We start from the raw sequence: 22500 nt of genomic DNA, 5'->3' as shown, positions 1-22500 counted from the left end.
AGTTTATTAAACTGTAGAAACCATATTGCCAGACTGCTCCTCCTCACACACACACACACACACACACACACACACACACACAAACACACACACATTTTTATTACATTTCATGATCATCTACCACCAGGCCTGTGGGGGGGGGGGGGGGGGGGTGGATGGGGGCACATGGCACTGAGGCCTGGGGCAGCGGGCATGAACACACACACACACACACACCAGTTCAATCCACTGCCCAAGTAGTCCCCATTCTTTTAGATTTGCCCCTCTTTTACCATCATCAAACTACCTGGAGGTCTACCTGGTGTCACGCCTGAAAAGATACCATGCTAGCTACGGCGACCAGATCTCTGGAGGGTGGAGACGGACATGCAGGAAGGTGTTGCCGGGATACCGACTGAAGGGTGTCGCGATCACAGCTCTAAGTCCATGATCAGCATGCTCGTGGATGAGGAAAAGATCACACAGAGAGCTGTCCGTCTTAAGTAGAAAAGTTTATTGCAGTATTCTGCAGAATACGGAGACCACACAGCACACGGAAAATGCCCATAGTAGTCTGATGTTCGTACAAAAGTTGTTCCCTTTTATAGTTCTCTATAGGGAGTAAAAAGCGTCGCTGTCGATTACAGCAAGATTAAAAGTGCCTGAATCGATCTGCAAAGCCAACGTCACTTTCTTTCCTCCCTTACCCCAGCTAGCTAATAGTCGCCTATCCTTCGGTCAGTTGGACAGCTAGCTGCAGCTAGCTAATATGCTAGCTAGCTCCTTGCTGTTCGTTGTCATAAGTAACGCACCGTACATGTTTGTCAGACCCGATATCAAACGCTCGGCATAGCAAATGGACCATTTTATCGCTATTTTGCCACACGCTAATGTTAACTCAAGTAGCATTTAGCTAGTGAGCTACACTTCCCACAATGCCGCATCACTGATCGCTATAGCCACAGGGGTGCTTAGCGAGTTTCAGCCGGCCCGGCCTTGTAGCAGCATGGTTACATTTCATGCGTGGCACCAGGTTGTAGGTTCGTCAGTGTTTTTGGATAGTGCTGTAGTCATGGCAACAGACACTCAGTAGGGGATTATTTTGCGATAACGATAATTAGACGATACTTTTCATCCTTGAGTTGGTCAAATTCTCGCATTGCGCTCGTTCTGCTTATTTATTTACCTAAATCTGAAGCATTCAAGTAAAAATAATAGAAAAACAAAAGTGCAAGAGTTACTGACATTACAAACGGGATCGTTTTTCACATTAAATTTTAATTTAATATTAATTTACTACATTTATATGAATTATATATAGATATATATTATGTTATTTATTGTTATTTTCAAAGGTTTTACATTTGATCATTTTGCTTCATCTATGTTTAAACATCTGAAAAAATTCCAGATCTACGTAAACTGTAAATGACGGGACATATACAGGGGTCGCACTTTCTGGCGGCGTTACTTCTAGAAGAAACAGTGCAGTCACATGATCTGATACTGTCTGTCTGTCAGAATATGGGACTGCACACTTTAGAAGTGGGACTGCCCACTGAGGTCACAGAATTCAACGGTCACAGAGTACAGAGTACGGTCCAACAGGTGCTTGGCTGGTTTCGGCCTGTAGTGGGCAGCAGACTGCCGAAGTTTTTAATAATCTTCATATTCAGCTCGGACGTTAGTTCGCAGATGGTGAAATAAGTTCGTAGTTGAGCTGCTGTTTTTAATCGCAACCGATTTTGCGGTTTAGAGCTCCGGGCTGTTGATGACAGGGTTGTGGGTTCGATACCCGGGCTCGGCAAGCTGCCACTGTTGGGCCTTTGAGCAAGGCCCTTCACCCTCTCTCTGCTCCCTGGGCGCTGGAGTTGACTGCCCACCGCTCTGGGTGTGTGTGTGTGCTCACTACCCCTAGTTCACCAGTGTGTGTGTGTGTGTTCACTCCCACAGATGGGTCAAATGCGTGGGGCACATTTCAGTTTCACTGAATTATGCAGAGTATTTTAGAAATTTGGTGAAATTCCCCTTTTAAAGGAATCAAAGAAGATGCGTGTGTGTGTGTGTGTGTGTGTGTGTGTGTGTGTGTGTGTGATCACCACCGCTCTGGGCTGATTGCAGTCCCGGCTGATGCAAAGCCTTGCTGGGTCTTCTCGCTTTGCTGCAGTGCATCCTGTGTGCTGGTCACTGTGGCTGACGTCACCTGTGTGAGTGCACGCGAGTGCCATTCATCAACTGGAGCTTGCATGTCGTTTACAGCCCGGACGGAGGAACCTGCTGAGAACACACTCGCGGGGTTCTCACATGAATCTGGCAAACATGAGAGCAACTTCATGAAAAACAGCCGCACAATAATCGTCCGGTTACTCTGCACTGCAGGGAATTCACCTTACACTGTGATTACGCTCTACAGGCCTCTGTCTCTGTGTGTGTGTGTGTGTGTGTGTGTGTGTGTGTGTGTGTGTGGAGCTGTTCAAGTACAGCCAGCTATGGTGGTTTTGTGTCGAGTAATAAGTTAGGTGTCCCCTAAGAACAATAAGTAGCATACAGGATAAGTGTGTGTGTGTGTTAAGGCTTGAGTGTTATGGACAAACTAAAATGACAAAAGTATTGGGACACCTGCTCACCCATTCATAGTTTTTTTCTAAAATTAAGGACATTAAAAAGAGTTGATCCTGTGTCTGTGACTGTCTCTACTGTCCAGAGCAGAAGATTTTCTACTAGATTTTGAAGTTTGGACCATTGCTGTGAGGATTTAATTGCATTCAGCGACAAGAGCAGCATCACCACCACAGTTGTTCCACTGCTCCACAGCTTAAAGCTGGGGGGCTTTATACCCCTCTAGCCCACGCCTGGCATTAGGCAGCATGGTGCCAATAGGGTCATGTGTACTATCTACTCCAGGGAGTCCTATTCTATTGGCAGTACTTCTTTACAGGGACTGGATAAGCTGTGTGCTTTTCAGAAATTAAAAAAAGAAGTAATTGTCATGATTGGTTCTTATCAGGACTTATTATTGGCCAAATGGTGTGTATCAGTTGTAGTGTGTGTATGTGTGTGTGTGTGTGTGTGTGTGTGTAGTGAGTGGGCGGGGCTGTAGGCAGTATTAATAAGTGTTTGTAGAGTTGGATCAATGGTTCTGCAGGCCGAAGCACCTGATTAGCATGGCCCTGCGCATCAGCACATTCACACCAGTGGGAGGCTGATTAAGGGTGCATGCTAATTTCCTTTCACTGAGCTGTCAGAGTGCGAGAGCAGAGATCAAAGACCTCCGTCAGGACGAGGCTGTGTGTGTGAGACTGTGTGAGACTGTGTGAGATGCTGTGCGAGAGGCTGTGTGTGAGGCTGTGTGAGAGGCTGTGTGAGAGGCTGTGTGTGAGGCTGTGTGAGAGGCTGTGTGAGAGGCTGTGTGTGAGGCTGTGTGAGAGGCTGTGTGAGAGACTGTGAGAGGCTGTGTGAGAGGCTGTGTGAGAGGCTGTGTGAGAGACTGTGAGAGGCTGTGTGAGAGGCTGTGAGTGAGGCTGTGTGAGAGGCTGTGTGAGAGACTGTGAGAGGCTGTGTGAGAGGCTGTGAGTGAGGCTGTGTGAGAGGCTGTGTGTGAGACTGTGTGAGAGGCTGTATGAGAGACTGTGTGAGATGCTGTGTGTGAGGCTGTGTGAGAGGCTGTGTGAGAGGCTGTGTGAGAGACTGTGTGAGAGACTGTGAGAGGCTGTGTGAGAGGCTGTGTGTGAGTCTGTGTGAGATGCTGTGTGAGAGACTGTGTGAGAGGCTGTGTGAGAGGCTGTGTGAGAGACTGTGTGAGTCTGTGTGAGATGCTGTGCGAGAGGCTGTGTGAGAGGCTGTGCGAGAGGCTGTGCGAGAGGCTGTGTGAGAGGCTGTGAGAGGCTGTGAGAGGCTGTGTGAGAGACTGTGTGAGAGGCTGTATGAGAGACTGTGTGAGATGCTGTGTGTGAGGCTGTGTGAGAGACTGTGTGAGAGGCTGTGTGAGAGACTGTGTGAGAGGCTGTGTGAGAGACTGTATGAGAGACTGTGTGAGAGACTGTGTGAGAGGCTGTGTGAGAGACTGTGTGAGATGCTGTGTGAGAGACTGTGTGAGAGGCTGTGTGTGAGGCTGTGTGAGAGGCTGTGTGAGATGCTGTGAGTGAGGCTGTGTGAGAGGCTGTGTGAGAGACTGTGAGAGACTGTGAGAGGCTGTGTGAGAGGCTGTGTGAGAGGCTGTGTGAGAGACTGTGTGAGAGACTGTGAGAGGCTGTGTGAGAGGCTGTGAGTGAGGCTGTGTGAGAGGCTGTGTGTGAGACTGTGTGAGATGCTGTGAGTGAGGCTGTGTGAGAGACTGTGTGAGAGGCTGTGTGAGAGACTGTGTGAGAGGCTGTGTGAGAGACTGTGTGAGAGACTGTGTGAGAGGCTGTGAGTGAGGCTGTGTGAGAGACTGTGTGAGATGCTGTGAGTGAGGCTGTGTGTGAGTCTGTGTGAGAGGCTGTGTGAGAGACTGTGTGAGAGGCTGTGTGAGAGACTGTGTGAGATGCTGTGTGTGAGGCTGTGTGAGAGACTGTGTGAGAGGCTGTGAGAGACTGTGTGAGAGGCTGTGTGAGAGACTGTGTGAGAGACTGTGTGAGAGACTGTGTGAGACGCTGTGTGTGAGGCTGTGTGAGAGACTGTGTGAGAGACTGTGAGAGACTGTGTGAGAGGCTGTGCGAGAGGCTGTGAGTGAGGCTGTGTGAGAGGCTGTGAGTGAGGCTGTGTGAGATGCTGTGTGAGACGCTGTGTGTGAGGCTGTGTTTGAGTCTGTGTGAGATGCTGTGCGAGAGGCTGTGTGAGAGGCTGTGTGAGAGGCTGTGTGAGAGGCTGTGTGAGAGACTGTGTGAGAGACTGTGAGAGGTTGTGAGAGGCTGTGTGAGAGGCTGTGTGAGAGACTGTGAGAGGCTGTGTGTGAGACTGTGTGTGAGACTGTGTGAGAGGCTGTGTGAGACTGTGTGAGAGGCTGTGTATAAGGCTGTTATCAGACAAATGTAAAAAGCTGATGGTGTTAGTGAGGTCAGAATGTTGGATGACCATCACCCCACCTCATCCCCAACTCACACAGTTCCTCCACTGCTCCACAGCTCAATGCTGGGGGGCTTTCTACCCCTCTAGCCCACGCCTGGCATTAGGCAGCATGGTGCCAATAGGGTCACATTGATCTGCTCCAGGGAGTCCTATTCTATTGGCAGTACTTCTCTACAGGGCCTAGAAAAGCCTCATCAATCTGCATCATGCTAAAACTAGCGGTAACTGCATGGTTGTGGCCATGCTGCTCCGCTAGCTGGCTAAAGGGACATGCCGTTCCCTCCAGACTCCGCAGTAGCTAGCAGCGCAGCTGACCTTGACCCAAATCAAAACTGTGACCTCCTGCTAATCACCTATCTCCAACGGCCCGTCCAGATCAGCTTTCTTCCTTCAAAGAAGCGTCTGCCGACCCCTGGCCCGTCGCCTCTCCCCAGCCATTAGCCGGGGAGAAAGGTGAGAGCGCTAATTTGAACCAGGTCATATCGTTAGTCTCAGCTAGCGGGCTAAGAGTGACAGGGCAGGCATTAAAAAAAAGGAAGGCAGCAGCTTGGCTCGCCACAGTGTCCTTGCTGTGAAAGTAGGTAAGTGGAAAACTGTTTTTAGAGACCGTTTGGGTCGAGCCGGAGCGGTTCAGCTGCTTTGCTGTAGTTAAAAATTAAAGCAGCGTACTGGAAACAACGCTCAGCTGTTCCCGCCCGCGCTGGCATGGCACTGTTGTACGGCTGTACAGCTGTACAGGCTGCTGCTAATGCTTACAGATTATTATCTAGAACAGTACACTAGGAATAAAACACTAAAGGGACAAAAGTAATGGGACACCTACACTATTCCACCTACAGGAGATTTTCTGACATCTAGGAGGGAGGAGATTTCACCAGCTGACTTGCTTGTTGTTGGTGCAGCGGTGTCTCCTATTACATACAGAACCATGCTGGCTGGAGTTCAACGACACTTCAGCTGCTCCAAACCTGACTAGTGCGCCCCCAAGTGGTTGAAAATTTTGTCCCGCTGCGTCTGTAACTCCGCTGATGATGAAAAATTCACTACTTCATAGAGGTGGACGGCGACCCGGTCCGAATGTTAATGCGCCCACTGGTTGTCGTGGTGACATCTGAATCAGAATACAAACCAGGCTTTGAGCGCCCCCTCATGGCGTACAGCTGTACACATGCATTTCTGGACAAGCTGAGAGGTAGAGCAGCATGTGGACTGAGGTGGTAGAGTAATACTGCAGGATTTTACACTAACAGGATTGCCGTGGTGACATCTGAAGCAGAAGAGTCCCTGATTGGCTGCTTTCTACGCTGCCCGCTCCCAACCCCAAGCGTGCTGACAGGAGGCGGAGACCCACTAATAATGAGGGTGAAAGTACTTGTTAAAGCGATATTATGTAAAAATTTTATTTTTTCACTCCAGGGCTCCCCCTACAGTTGGGAAGTGTACTGTTCACTATTACTCCACTGCAGTAAATACAAACCAGGCTTTGAGCGCCTCCTCATGGCTTACAGATTTATGGACAAGCTGAGAGGTAGAGCAGCATGTGGGCTGAGGCGGTAGAGTAACACTACAGGATTTTACACTAATATGACTCTATGGGTTCTGCAGCGTTACACAGCAGCAGTTCTGGAGAGAGGTTCTCCTCCTGCAGCTCCACCACCAAACCTCCATAGTGCAGTAGCAGCAGCAGCGTTCCGGCCCGGAGTGGGAATGATGGAGACGCCGTTCTCCCCGTTCAGTTCAGTCAGTGGAGCATCAGCATGATCCTGAAGCTGCTGATTGAATAATCTGTTATACCACAGATCCCACAGGACACCTTCAGACGTCTTGTAGAGTCCATGCCTCGATGGTTCTGAGCTGTCTTGGCGGCACGGAAAGTACATCCACAATATTAGGCAGGTGGTTTTAATGTTATGGCTGATATGGTTGCGTCAGTACATTCCGCACCTTTTCCCAGCAGTATCACATCAGGGTCTATTTTTGTGTTGGGCTAAATGGAAGGTGAAGTGGAGGTGAGCATCTGCACCGCTCTCACAGCAGCTCATCATCAGCATACGGCGTAACTGAGAACTCGAGGCAGGTGCTGTTCTTCGATCCCTGTGTGTTCTCGGTTCTAAAAGCAGGCTGTGTGACTGAAAGGTGTCATTTCTTCCTCCTCTTTCCTCTCCCTCTGTTGCATTTCTTTACCCCAGGCATGACTAGTCTATTCCTCCTCTCATCTCGCGGCTCATAATGCTGCGCTAACAGCGCCCCCACCCCCCCAAACTGCAGCCCCTGACAGACACTCTGAGCTGCTGTCTTCATCGGCAGTGTCATGGCTGGGAATCGTGAGCGCAGCAGCCGGCCCTCAGGGCTCAGTCAATGCTTCAGATCCCAGAGAAAGACCCGCCCACACACCCATCACTCAAAAACAGCCCCCCTCTCGCCAAAAAATACCAAAAATGAAATTATTCCTCTAATAAAAATAAATAAAAGCAGAGATAGGCGGAGAGAGGGCTGATGTGTGTGAATCTCATGCATACATTAAGAGAGCGGCTCACTCAGGCATGCAGGATCAGAGACACGGCATGAGAGTGTGTGTGTGTGTGTGTGTGTGTGTGTTCGACAGAGAGAGATTCACACACATCAGCTTTTTTCCCCTCCCCCTTCTATCTCATTTATTTATTAATTTATTACAGTACTCAACACTCTAATCTCTAAAAAGGGTTCTATAAAGAACTTAAAAAGGGTTCTTCGGCTCGTAACAGCAGTGGAACCCTTTTAGTGCTCTATGGAACACCTACGAAAGGTTATACACCATCGTGAAGAACCATTTCTTTGATCCAAGCATCCAGATGATTCTTTGGGTTCTATATGGAGCTATCTAGATACTAAAGAACCAGTTATTAACGAGTGTATTGTTATTGTTCTAGCTCTTATTGCCCGTCCATATCTCACTGTAATAATCTGAGACACGACCTGGAGATGCTGCAACACAGGGGTCAAACCCAAGGTCAAGGCTCAGCAAAGCAACACAGAGCAGCAGGAAAATCCCTGAGTAATTGTAATTGTAATGTACTGAGTACTGTACTGAAATTCTCTGGATCTCAAATCTTAAATTTTATTATTTATTCTTTTTTTGAAAATGAATCATTGGATCATTGAGTTGTCAGACGTTTGATTCATTTATCCAAGCAGTTCAAAGGAATCAGTTTGGTAAACAGCTGCCTTCACTGATCACTTTGACCTGGAGCGAAAATGAATCATTTAATTTAATTCATTTGATAAGTTGAAGCTAAACAGGTGCCTTCACTAATCACTGTGATATGGAGCAAAAGTGAATCGCTGAATCATCAGATGTTTGATTTATTCAATCATGCTGGAATGAATTGGGCCTTTACTAGTCATTGTGGCCTGGAGCAAAAATGAGTCATTTGATATGATTTATTTGGTTCATTGAAACAATTCAAAAGAATCAGTTTGCTAAACAGCTGCCCTTACTAATCATTGTGGCCTGGAGCATAAATGAATCATTAAATCATCCGCTGATTCATTAAACCAGTCAGTTCAAATGAATCAGTTTGGTAAGACACTACGTTTACTAGTCTTTCTGGCCTGGAGTAAAAATGAATCATTGAATCATCAGACGTTTAATTTGTGGAAGTCGTAAGTCATGGTACAGTTCAAAAGTATCCGTTTGGTCATCAGCTGCCTTTATTGATCACTGTGGCCTAAAAGGAAAGGAAATCATTTTTAATTATTTGATTAATTTCAATTCTCTGTTTAAATGAATCAGTTCAGGTAAATGAATCAAACTATCAGACTGAATCAGAATATCACTAGAGCTGAAATTCTACCCAGCTTGCCGTTCTCTGAGGACCCTTTCTCAACCTTCTGTCACCTTCAGACCGGACACTCACACTCTCACTGCCCCCAATCAATACTTTTGGGCTCTCGCTCTCTTTCGCTCTCTCTCTCTCTCTCTCTCTCTCCAACCATCATACAAATCTACACCCTTATAGAAGAGGTTCTTCAGTGGTTTCTTTAGTTTACGTCTTTAAAGAATCCTTTGGAAAACGCTTCTTAACGGAACTAAAAGGGGTTCCATTACTGCTATTGAATCAAAGAACCCCTAAGAAAAAAGAAATCTAAGCACCTCCATCAGTTTGCAGCATTTGATTGAATCTGAGCCTAACATAAAGCCCTAAACACTTCAGAACCCATCTAGTCCCTTCTATCTGCAGAACATCCCTGATAAACACCAGTGACCCAGCTACACTGGCAGCCATACGTGCCCATGCCATAACAGTGCCCCCGCCATGTTTAACAGGTGATGTGAGTTGCGTATGCGGTCTTAAGAGGTCTTGACTCTGTTCAAATACTTGAACATGGGTCTGACTATATGGACAACTAGATAGAAGGAAGATGCAGGGAAAAATGGAAGGTAGAGCAAGAAAGGCGGCGATCATCCAACATCCTGACCTTACTAATAAATGCTCTTGTGGCTAAGTGCAATCAAATCCTCACAGCAATGATCTAGTCAAAATCTATTAGACAACCGTCTTCCCTAGACAGTAGAGACATTTACTCCAACAAAAGCAGGAGAAACTCTATTTTTAACACCTGACAAATGAACAAATGAATAAGCAGGTGTCCCAATACTTTTGTCCATTTAGTGTTTTTAGCTGATCGGCTGCATTTTGGGGTTATAAAGAAACCCAGTCGGTTTGGGACTGAATTATCACCTTAATCGGCCCTGAGTGTGGAGTGTGTGGAGTGTGTGAAATGTGTGGAGTGTGAGGAGTGTGTGGAGTGTGTGGAGTGTGAGGAGTGTGAGGAGAGTGTGTAGTGTGTGGAGTGTGTGGAGTGTGAGGAGTGTGAGGAGAGTGTGGAGTGTGAGGAGAGTGTGGAGTGTGTGGAGTGTGTGGTGTGTGAGGAGAGTGTGGAGTGTGAGGAGAGTGTGGAGTGTGAGGAGAGTGTGTAGTGTGTGGAGTGTGAGGAGAGTGTGTAGTGTGAGGAGTGTGTGGAGTGTGTGGAGTGTGAGGAGAGTGTGGAGTGTGTGGACTGTGAGGAGAGTGTGGAGTGTGTGGAGTGTGTGGAGAGTGTGAAGTGTGAGGAGAGTGTGGGGTGTGAAGTGTGAGAAGAGTGTGGAGTGTGAGGAGTGTGAGGAGAGTGTGGAGTGTGTGGAGAGTGTGAAGTGTGGGGAGAGTGTGAAGTGTGTGGAGTGTGAGGAGAGTGTGAAGTGTGTGGAGTGTGAGGAGAGGAGAGTGTGGAGTGTGAGGAGAGGAGAGTGTGGAGTGTGAGGAGAGTGTGAAGTGTGAGGAGAGTGTGAGGAGAGTGTGGAGTGTGAGGATTGTGAGAAGTGTGAGGAGAGGAGTGTGTGGAGTGTGGAGAGAGTGTGAGGAGAGGAGAGTGTGAGGAGAGTGAGAAGTGTGAGGAGAGGAGTGTGTGAAGTGAGGTTTCAGCTGTGCAGTTGGACAGTGGTGGGCTTTAGACTCTGCCCACCAGTTGAAAGGAGCACGTTTTGATCAGTGTATAATATCCTACCTTATGAAGATCAAACGGTTCAGATCTTCAGAAGTGAAACCCTTCCAGATGTTTAACCCACCTCTGCTCTGAACGGGTTCCGGACCTGAACTCCATGTTCTAACCCTGAGCTGGACCCCACACTGCAGTACTTCTCCACAGGCACTAGACAGGCTGTGTGTGTGTGTGTGTGTGTGTGTGTGTGTGTGTGTGTGTCAGCTATGGGTGCAACTTAAATATGTGCATTCATTAGACACATATGTGTCCGAATGTTTGTGGACACCTCTTCTAATGAACGCATATTCAGCTACTTTTAGTGTACGATAGCATAGCTAGAGAGAGAGAGAGAGAGGAGGTAAAAGAGAGAGAGAGAGAGAGAGAGAGAGAGAGAAAGAGAGAGAGGAGGTAAAACAGAGAGAGAGAGAGAGAGAGAGAGAGAGAGAGAGAGAGAGAGGGATGAGCGAGCCAAAGAGAAAATGGAGGTAGAAAGAGAGAAACCGAGAAAAGCTTAAGAAAGAGAGAGAGAGATAGAGAGAGAGAAGGGCCGAGCGAGGAGAGGGAGAGATAGAGAGCTGCTGACTGTGCAGGCTGAGTGAGGTGGTGAGACGGTAAGTGTCCTGATGAAAGTGTAAGTGTGCATGCTAAGTAGCGGAGCAGTGGGAGAGAGGGGGTAGAGAGGAAGGGACGAGCGAGGGAGAGTGAGAGCGAGAGAGGGAGAGAGAGAGAGAGGAAGATGAGTAAGCAGTGGGGATTAGAGAGAGGGTGAGGCTGTGCTTAAAGACATACAGCAACAGTCAGGCTTCAGGCTGCTGCTAGTGTCTTAGCTATGCTAATGTACACTATGTGTCCAAATGTTTGTGGACACCCCTTCTAAGAAATGCATAGTCAGCTACTTTAAGCTGCACCCATTGCTGACACAGATGTGCAAATGCACACACACACACACAGCTTATCTAGTCCATGTAGAGAAGTACTGCCAAAAGAATAGGACTCTCTGGAGCAGATAGTAACCATGACCCCATAATATTATTAATGCCAGGCGTGGGCTAGCGGGGTATAAAGCCCCCCAGCATTGAGCTGTGGAGCAGTGGAGGAACTGTGTTCTCTGGAGTGATGATGCTGCTCCATTTATTACCTTTGAATAGGATGAGTTGGGGAGGGGGAGGGGGTGATGAGGTGGGGTGGTGATCATCCAACATCCTGACCTTACTAATAAATGCTCTTGTCGCTAAGTGCAATCAAATCCTCACAGCAATGATCTAGTCAAAAGTTAGTAGACAGTCTTCTTCCCTGGACAGTAGAGACAGTTACTCCAACAAAAAACAGGGGAAACTCTGTTTTGTAAACACCTGAAGAATAAATGAATAAGCAGGTGTCCCAATACTTTTGTCAATTTGGTGTTTTTTAGTGGATCGGCTGCAGTTTGGGGTTAGAAAGGAGCTGTTTTTTTCCGTTTTGAGCTGAATTCTCGCTGTTTCCTCTCTCATTTTAGAGCAGCGGCTGTTGACCCACATTCAGACTGTCCTGGACTGACTCACTCGCTTCCTGTTCCTTTGTGCTCTTCCTCTTTTCCTGATAAATGATAACATAATAAACTGTCTAGTTCATTCTCAGACGGACAGAAAACACTGGAGGCCCTGTAACGTCCATCACAGGTACACTTCATATCCCATCAATAATAACCAGACAGGCCAACTCTCAGTCTCAGACAGGCTAGCCTTCTAGTAACCTTGAGGATCATCCACAAAGACCCTGTTCACACCTGGTCACTTCATACGTCTCAGGGTTATACGTAAGTATCAGTGTTAGAAGCTCTCCAGAGCTTATGAGGTGGTAGTAACTTAAGACTCCTGCAGATGGCGGCGCTGCATGAGGATGATAGGGCTATAAATACCTGCAGGGTGTGTGACAGGACTCAGGCTTTGAGAATAGATGATACAGTGCAGTGAGGGTCTCATTGGATGGGTGGAAAATGGGTCACAAGGCAGATGTTGATGATTGGCTAGTAGGAGTGACTGCATTTGGGCTAAAGTCCACAGTGTGAAGGAAGCAGCTGAATCTGCAGGTGTGTGGAAGCAGACGGTCATGCAGGTCTACCAGCAGTGGCAGAAATCCCTACAGTCTACAGGAACTTCTCGTCAGAATTGTGGCTAAGTGGCTCTAATGCACTACCACTATGTCCTGGGGGTCACAAGTTCGGACCCCGAGCCGTGCCGCTTTGCCATCATCAGCAGGGGTCTGAGAGAGCACAATTGGCTATGCTCTCTCCAGGTGGGTAGATGGCGCTCTCTCCCCGCATCACAGTTTCTGGAAGAATACATCGCTGGGAATTGCGTAGCATCAACATATGGAGCAGAGAAGGGGGCCCCGGGTGGTCCAGCGGATTAAGCCGCTGACGCCATGATCAGAGGAACGCTGGATCGCTGCTCTCTCCAGGGTGGGTAGATGGCGCTCTCTCCCCACATCGCTTTGTTGCGGTGCTGGCCGTCACTGGCGTCTGCAGTCGGGTATGTGGCACTTTCCTCCAGGCGCGTTGGTTGCCCGGTGATGTTGCTTCGGCGACAGACTGCATACGTATTGGAGGGGAAGTCCTATTCTTTTGGCAGTACAGAGACTAGACAAGCTGTGTGTGTGCACTGTGTCAGCAATGGGTGCAACTCAACGTAGCCGAATGCATTCATTAGAAGGGGTGTCCACAAACTTTTGGACAGATAGCGTATATGTAAATGTGTTTTGATTGGCTGTCCTTTTTTATAGCTCATTCGAAAGCAGTCCATCTTGAAAGTGGGCGGAGCTAAACGGCTATATATGGGATGTAAAGGTGGGCTTTTGTGACATCACAAAAACAGCGAACTCAGAAGAGTTGATTTTTGCGCCTTAGTGCTGAGAGTGTGTGTGTGTGTGTGTGTGTGTGAGAGAGAGAGAGAGTGTGTGTGAGAGAGCAGTAAAGGTTAATACACAGAGCTCTCTCTCTCTCTCTCTCTCTTTCTCTCCCCCACGGGTGGAGCTGTTTACACACTGACGGGGTGTTGATTGCTTTGTGCTGAGAGCCGAGCCGAGCAGATGCTGAAATCACCCTCACACACTCTTTACCCTCACCCCCTCTCACTCCTTCAGAGCCCACTTTACACTCCACTCCCTCACTCTCTCTCTCTCTCTCTCTGTAGGTGCTGTGAGAGCGTCCAGTATATTCCCGATCCTCAGTGTGATTCTGCTCTTCATGGGTGGTCTCTGTATCGCCGCCAGCGAGTTTTACAAGTCCCGCCACAACATCATCCTCAGCGCCGGGATCTTATTCGTTTCTGCAGGTGAGCCACTGAGAGGGGTCTGCAGCCCTCCTTCCCCATTAACCCTTCCCTGCACTGATGGGTAACCCAATAGTAATGCTTCAAACATAACTGTATTCCCTAAATTGCTGTAAGTACCTCAAGCTTTGAGCGCCCCCTCATGGACAGCTGTACACGTGCATTTCTGGACAAGTCCTCTGTAGTTTTTCCGCCCTTGTTGGATGCGCTGTATTTTTACAGCCACGTTTCTATGAAAATAGCAGTGCAGCTGTTTCTCACATTAAGTGGTCTGTGTGTGTTGATAATGTCCTGTTTATTGGTTGTCGTATGAGTGGGGGGAGGGGTTAATATTCAGACTAGCTCGAACTCCGCCCCACCTCTGTTTTTCCGCCTGCGAATAAGGGGAATACCAGCACAATCCCTTACTAAAAAGCCCTTATTTAAAGTGTTGGTAAACTCAAATTGTAATTCCCACTTTAGCAGTTTCACCTCTGGCTAGTGCGCCCCCTAGTGGTTGGGAATTCAGTTCTGCTGCGTCCATACCTCCACCTTAAATGATGATGTAATATTGAGTAACTGTGATTAGAGTAGTAGTTGGGATGTTGAGGCTCCATACAAAGTGGAAAAGCCTCTGATTGGCTGCTCTCTCCCAATTGACCCACTCGTCACGAAGCTCCGCCTCTGCACAGTCCATTATCGACCCCGTAACGCACATTTTTCAAATGAGGGTGATCCTGTTTCAGACATGCCTTGAAGGCAATGTGGGACCATAGAGAAGTCAGCGATGGAGCGAATCGTCCTCAGAGCTTCTCAAGTGTTCTGTAGAGCAGGCCGGACATCAGACGGGTCTCCCTTGTATGAGTAAATGGATCCCACCAGAACATGAAGGCTCATATAGACTTGAATCTACATCTAAGAAAGACTACTCCTCTCACGCCCTCCCTCCCTCCCTCGTTTCCTCCTCTGATCCTGTTGCTAGGCTAAGTGGGGTCTTTTGGGATTACACTCTAAAAATACGGTGTCCCTGACACACTTTACCAATGATCCATCATCTTGGTTTCACTCTATCACAGACGACTGTTCGACCGTGTGACTGAGCCCAGCGCAGCCAACCTCACAGGTCACCCTGACCTCAGCTCACTCCTGCCGTCTGCACAGCGCAGTCGCCATCTGCTTACGGAGAACGCTATAAGAGCTAAAGAGATGCTATAAGAGCTAACGGAGAACGTTCAAAGCAGGCCCGGCCCAAGCCTTTATGGGGCCCTAAGCAGATTTTCCATACCACCACCTCAGCACCAAATTCTCCATCATTTCATAGGGAGAGAGAGAGATATTACGCAATATGCTGTCTGGGCCTTTATTGACCACCCAAGCGGCGCATATCTGTATTTGCCCAACAGCGGAACAGCAGAAACTGATTAACCTAGTATTGGTGAGCCGACTATGATAATATATGGATATAAAAATAGCTTATTCCTGTGTAATATCATTTCCTTCTATTAAGCAATGTTATTTTAAAAATATGTGTTTTAATCATGATATCTTGGTGCTCTTGGGTTCCCCCTGGTGGCGTCGGGGCCCTAAGCGGCCGCGTAATTCGAGTATGCCTTGGACCGGCTCTGGTTATAAGAGCTAAAAGAGAACACTATAAGAGCTAACGGAGATAAAAAGACAAAAGTATTGGGACACACCTCTGAAATCAGGTGTTTGATTCAGTCCCAATGCCACAGGTGTATCAAATCAAGCCCCTAGTCATGCAGTCTGCCTTTCTTCCACACATTAGTCAGCTGGTGAAATATCCTCCCTCCTAGATCTTCCTCCATCAGCTGTCAGTCGTATTATTGAACAGTGGAAGCGTAAATTTCAACTTGTTAGTGGTTGACCAGATAAAATATTCATGATCTAATTTGCATAAAATGGGTTATTATTTAGCACGATCTGATTTGCCTCCATTGCTTCCTCCATGTCCCTCCGTTAGCCCTGCAGTTGCTTACATTGTCTGAAGTATAAAGCATAAGGTACATTACTAGCGGTCATCTAGAAGACCCTGACGATGCTTCTTCTCCCTGCACAGGCCTCAGTAACATCATCGGCATGATCGTGTACATATCAGCGAACGCGGGGGACCCCACCAAGAGCGACTCCAAGAAAAACAGCTACTCATACGGCTGGAGCTTCTACTTCGGCGCCCTGTCCTTCATCATGGCCGAGATGGTGGGGGTTCTGGCCGTCCACATGTTCATCGACCGGCACAGAGAGCTCAGGGCGGGAGCGAGGGCAGCGGATTACCTCCAGGGCTCGGCCATCACACGAATCCCGAGCTACCCGTACCGCTACCGGCGCCGCTCCCGCTCCTCCTCGCGCTCCACTGACCCCTCCCACTCCCGGGACGCCTCGCCGGTCGGCCTGAAGGGCTTCGGAGCGCTGCCGTCCACCGAAATCTCCATGTACACACTGACCAGAGGGGGCGACACGCTAAAAGGCAGCCACGGGACCCCCACGGCCACCTACAACTCAGACAGGGACCACAACTTCCTCCAAGTCCACAACTGCATCCAGAAGGAGCTCAAAGACTCGTCCCACACCAACACAGCCAACCGGCGCACCACGCCCGTATGAGGACGTGAGGAACCCCCAAGACAGCGAGCGAAATGGGGGACGGGACAGACGGGTGGGCCTAGAGAGAACAAAGCCCTAAAGTACTACTGTTTAAATTTCATATCCCTTCAGTTCTCATATTCCTCGATTAAGTAAGAAGAGCTGGGAGGATCTTTTGTGTTTATTTTAAAGGTTATTACATGTATGCATGATTCTTTTGGCCATTTGTCATCAGGGAAATGAGCTCGCTCTGTCTGGGGTTGGAGGAAGTGGGGGAGGACGGACTCGGGTGGGTTCTTTTACCTGACTGAGGGGGCTGTAGTTTGGGGAGCTGGTTTATTTTTGTTTTTTTCCTGATTTTTTGGGGGTTATTTTTTGCTTCAGCGCTCCTCTTTTGGTCTTCGGGGGATGATGATGATGATGATGATGATGATGATGATGAACTACAGCATCTCCTCAGTCGTCTACTCAGTCTTCAACATATTGATTTGCTCATTTGTTGTTTTGCTAAAAGAAACTGTGAAACTTGCAGTAGGGAATTCAGTCTGCAAGGAATAGCCCAGTCTGCAAACAAAAAGTATTATACATATATATATATATATATATATATATATATATATATATATATATATATATACTACATAAGTACTCTATATGAGTATTATATATAAATATATATATAAATATATATATATATATGTGTGTGTATATATAGAGTACCCATATAGAGTACCAATGTAGTATGTATATATATATATATATATATATATATATATATATATATATATATATATATATACACACACTATATAGGTACTCTATAAGGGTACAATATATATATATATATATATATATATATATATATATATATATATATATATATATATATATATATTAGAACCCATATATATTATTGTGCAAAAGTCGTAGGCACCTGTTTATATTTAAAAAGCTGTTTATCTGGATTATAAGCATTTACACGCTCACTAATTCACTAATATTAGAATAAATACAAAATACAGTTAATACCTCATGTGAATTTACAATTTTACCTGTGTTATTGTTACCATTTCCAAAGCTCTCCTTATTAATTTGTTCACTTTATTTCATATTTCATATCCAACCTCTAGTTTATCTACTCAGTCCTTCATTACAGCAGATGAGGGGAGCTGCATACAGTGTCTGGAGATCACAGAGAAGATCAGCTAGATATAATGCTATTTATTTTGTTTTATTTATTCTAATATTGCTGTGAGACTTATAATCCAGATAAATGCTTTAAAACGTTGCTTCGGTGCCTAAGGGTTTAGACTTTGCACAGTTTGAATATGAATATATATAAAGTAGTCATTTTATAATTTATCAGAATTTCCTGAAGTGCAAAAAAGCAAAAAAAAAAAACAAAACAAAACAAAAAACAGAAACAAAAAAAGAACTATATCTATAAAACATGAGAACAAACGCCAGGCCAGACTGGTGGGTGACGAACAGACTGAGTGATGAACAGCGGCATCAGCTCCCAGCCGAACACCCAGCTGCCGAGACGAGCCGCAGCCAGAGACGCTCGAGCTCAGACGAAAAATTCTATTCTTTTAAAAGAACCTTCTCATCTTTTGCTCCGGCCCTGTTCGCTTTCTCTTTACGTTCCTCGCACTTATCAGCCGTCAGTGGAGCGCAGAGCCCCCTCGCCAGGGGGTCAAAGGTCACCGAAGGACTCCGGGAACGACTGCCAAGACCACACGAAGAGGAAGGAGGAGAGGGAGAGGAAAAGACGAGGACGCAGAACACTAAATAATTACTTGCAAGGAAGCAAGCGTCAGTTTAACTACGAAATACTACGAGACATGAAGCTAAGAGACTCACAACTACAGAAATTAAATGCATGCTATAAATTTACAGAAAATTTACCTGCTCTTGAGAAACTTAAGTTTTAACGGATAACAATAATTATAATGGGAAAAAGCAATGTTGAAGAAGTTTAACTCTTAATGTTTGTGTACTTTCTTCTCTTCCGTTGTTTTTTTTAAGCATTATTTAACTCATTGTATGGATATTTGTTGGTAACGAAACCAAACAATCGACAACAAAACAGAACAAACTGCTTTTTAAACCTTCAGTTTCTTCTTTCTATGGAAACGTATGTGTTTCATTTTGGGAATCACGCAGCCTTAGCCATCTCCTGATTTCTTTGGGTTAATTTCAGTGTGTTGTTTCAAATGAAATGAAATCTAAAGGTGCCAAAACAGAATGATCCTAAACTTGGATGCATCAAGTTCTGATGAATAAAATACAAACAAACCCCAGGGGGAACAAAGCTGCTGTTTCTGTCTTTCAGACCTCCACAGCTCCAGGTCCTACAAATACGGCCTGGGCTGGGTGCACCAACACACCCACTCCGGCCTATACATATATATATACATACACACCTACATACCCAAAAGTACGCAACCTATACGGTTTTCTTTAGGGACTACTTTCTGTAGCTGCACCATACCCTGCAGCATGTATCCCTCCACCATTTTAATGATCTGATTTTAAAAGCAGGTTCTAGAGCCGAACTCTTCTCAGAACTCTGGTAGAACAGTGTCTCAGGCATCAGGCAGCGTCTTCATCACCATTAGTTGAAGAACTTTCTGTGAGGAGCTTCTTTTTATTAGAGCTTCAGACGTCTGCTTCCCTTCACCATCATTCACCACCACTGTGAACTCCAGTTCTGACTGGGGAAGGTTATCTAGAACCGAGTCAAAATGATCCATGAGCTCATCTAAAGCCCCTCGAACATAGTCTGATGTGCTGGATTTTTTCTGTAATACTAATCCTGGGGCTTCAGTGAAGCGTTCAAACACAGTCCACATATTTTCGACAGGGTTAATGACTTTGGGATAGTCATTCCAAAAGCTTAATGGTAGCCTCTTTTATCCATTTCACAACCATCTCTGGTCACTGTCCTCTTACTTAACTGCGTCCAAGGGTCAACTGCATAACTACTGGTTTGATGGCATCTTCATTATTCCATCCCCATCATTCAGCCCCAGAGTACGACACTACCGCCACCATGTTTAACAGGCGGTACAGTGTTCTTCGGGTTAAATGCTTCACCCTTTCACTTCCAAACATACTGTACCTCAGGTCATTGTGGCCAAATAACTTAATTTTTGTGTCATCTGACCATCTGACCCTCCTACAGAAGGCTTTTCTTTCATTGTAGTCCATCATGATCACTAACAGGAAGTTAAGAGGCCTTGACATTTTAGAAGTTTCAAGACTTTAGAAAACCACCAAAACACGCTACTCATTCAAGGATTCAAGGAGACTTTTTTGTCATTCGCATTGCGTGTGGTTTATGGGGTGGAACAAAATTGAGATCTCAAGGTCCCAGTTACACCCAAAGAGCAATTATTGAATAAATAAAATAATACTAATAATATAATATAAGACATAAATAGGAAAAGTGGGAAAGCAGAGAAATAATAATAAATAAATAAAGTAGCAGCTCATCCTGCATTCTGCATTTCAGGCTCCTGCAGATGGCGCTGCACGAAAAGGGTGGGGTTGTAAATACCTGCGGGATGTGTGACAGGACTCAGACTTTGAGAAGAGTGCAGTACAGTGCAGAGAGTGTCTCATTGGATGTGCGGAAAATGTGTTGTTGATGATTGGATGTATGGAAGCATACGGTCACACGGGTCTACCAGCAGTGGCAGAAACCCCTACAGTCTACAGGAAGAACTGCTTCGCTTCGCTTCCTGGCAAGGGCTGCTTCTAGAAATCAGTGCAGGTTCTTCACCACCAATTTTTGAAGGAACTCTCCGCAGGGAACTGCAGACCATCAACATATGGAGCAAAGTGGCGCACAAGAGGCCTTGAGACTGTAGACTGTAGGGGTTTCTGCCACTGCTGGTAGACCTGTATGACCGTAAGCTTCCTTACACCTGCAGATTTTAGCTACTTCCTTCACATTATGTCCTTGGCCATGCCCAAATGCAGTCACTCCTTTCAGCCAATCATTAACTGTATCTGTTTTGCAACCCATCCAATGAGACCCTCTGCACTGTATCATGTATTCTCAAAGTCTGAGTCGCGTCACACACCCTGCAGGTATTTATAGCCCCATCATCCTCATGCAGCTGAAGTTGATACCACCTTGAACATATTGACTACATAATCATGCATATAACTATATCCATATAAATAAAATACAGGATATGTAGCTCAGCTTTAGCAGACAGCCAGCATCCACCCCCAGGGCCTGTACGTTGTAGGCTGTGAGGGCGTGTAGATGGTTGCTGTTGGTGTTCCTGCGTAAAAGAACACAGGTTTGCAATAAAACACCCTCTTCCCTGCCTGAGTGACTCCACCGCACACTACTGTACATCAGCACACTAAAAGCACCGCTTTCGCGCCGCTTTCACAACCCAACACACCATGTTCGGCTTCAGCCTGAGCCCTGTGAGTGTGTGTGAGCGTGTGAAACATTTACCTGGTGTGAATTTATGCATCGTGTCCTGCACTCAGAGTTCCTCACAGCAGGTTAAATAAGCACCACTCCAGCTCTAATGGTTAAAGTGAGGCACCGAGCTTGTCGCTTTCTGCAGTCCTGCAGTCTCCAGCCTCCTACATGCTTTACACTCCCCTAGACCGAACAGCTGCGGCGGCGCTCAGGCCGAGCTCCACTATATCAGTGTTAGTGAATAATTCAGCAGCCTTGTTAACATGTACTGTAAGCATGTAAACCGTCTACATGTTAGTAAACACGAGAGCCAGCAGCTGTTTCTCTCCCCGCACCTCTTTAAAGGGCCTTCGTTCTGCAGCACTCCTGTGTTTAAGATGAAGTCCTGAAGAGTCATAATTCATCTTAACACAAGCGCTTCCAGCCTGAAGTTATCCTTTACAATAACCAGGCTGTTTCTGTTACTGTGCCCCAAGACTGGTCAATGCATGTACGCACTGGCACCAACTTTGAGAAAGCAGTCTGCTCAGCTCTGCTACTGACAAAAGTTTGTGGACAAATCAGCTAAAAGCCGAGGAGCAGCAGAGGTGTCTACTGTACAAAACAGGTGCCTTTTTCATGAGGTGTTAACTCAGGGGGGTAAATTAAGCATATGAATACCCTGAATTTATACCTCTTCAGTTCAGGGGTGTTAATTCAGGAGTGTTAATACTGGGGTATTAATATGGGGCATTAATCAAGGTGTATTAATATGGGATATTAATCAGGGGTGTTAATATGGGACATTAGTTCAGGTGTATTAATACTAGGGATTTCATTCAGGGTGTTAATATGGGATATTAATTCATGTGTATTAATGTACCATATTAATATGGGGTATTAATTCAGGGGCATTAATATGGGGTATTAATTCAGGGTGTTAATATGGGGTAGTAATTCAGGTGTATTAATGTAAGGCATTTTTAGGGGCATGTATATATGGGATATTAATTCAGGTGTATTAATGTGCCATATTAATATGGGGTATTAAATCAGGGGTGTTAATATGGGGTATTAAATCAGGGGTGTTAATATGGGGTATTAAATCAGGGGGGTTAATATGGGATATTAATTCAGGGGTGTTAATATGGGGTATTAATTCAATTCATATTAATATATCAATATTAATACATCATTAACTCCATCTCTCTCTCTCTCTCTCTCTCTCTCTCTCTCTCTCTCTCTCTCTCTCTCCTCATTATAATATGGAAATGGAAAGGCAGGTCTTAAACAGAGGAAATCAATTATCAGGTAATAGCCGCTCGCTTTCCTCCATCAGGATTACTGACTGATTAACGTCGTGCTGTTTCTCTTAAATTAGCCGCTCTCCCGCAGACCACATTATACAGACTGAAATTAACATTTACACACACACTCTCTCTCTCTCACACACACACACACACACTCTCTCTGAAACACACACACTCTCTCTCTCTCTCTTTGAAACACACACACTCAGAAATCTCTCACTCTCTTCTCTCTCACTGTCTGTGTCTCTCTCTCTCTCTCTTGCTCTCTCACTGTCTCACTCTCCTTCTCTCTCTCTCCCTCTCTCTCTCCCTACCTCTCTCTCTCTCTCTCTCTCCCTCTCTCTCTCAC

The 22500-nt window shown here is 46.1% G+C and overlaps 2 protein-coding genes across 3 annotated transcripts in view; one reads left to right on the top strand and one right to left on the bottom strand.

Moving 5' to 3' along the window:
* cacng2a (calcium channel, voltage-dependent, gamma subunit 2a) overlaps positions 1-16982 on the top strand; it is a 77666-nt gene extending 60684 nt beyond the window's left edge. The window contains exons 3-4 of the mRNA XM_072693291.1: positions 13695-13835; positions 15889-16982. Of these exons, the coding sequence (XP_072549392.1) occupies positions 13695-13835; positions 15889-16433 (686 nt within the window). The 3' untranslated portion in view covers positions 16434-16982. The remainder of the gene's footprint in view (positions 1-13694; positions 13836-15888) is intronic.
* Positions 1-22500, bottom strand: part of rpl27 (ribosomal protein L27) — a 404812-nt gene that overhangs the window by 252952 nt on the left and 129360 nt on the right. The window lies entirely within an intron of this gene.

The sequence above is a fragment of the Salminus brasiliensis genome, chromosome 12, assembly GCF_030463535.1.
Source record: "Salminus brasiliensis chromosome 12, fSalBra1.hap2, whole genome shotgun sequence".
Classification (NCBI taxonomy): domain Eukaryota; kingdom Metazoa; phylum Chordata; class Actinopteri; order Characiformes; family Bryconidae; genus Salminus; species Salminus brasiliensis.
The sequence above is the reverse complement of the archived record's forward strand: the minus strand, read 5'-3'. Positions and strand labels throughout refer to the sequence as shown.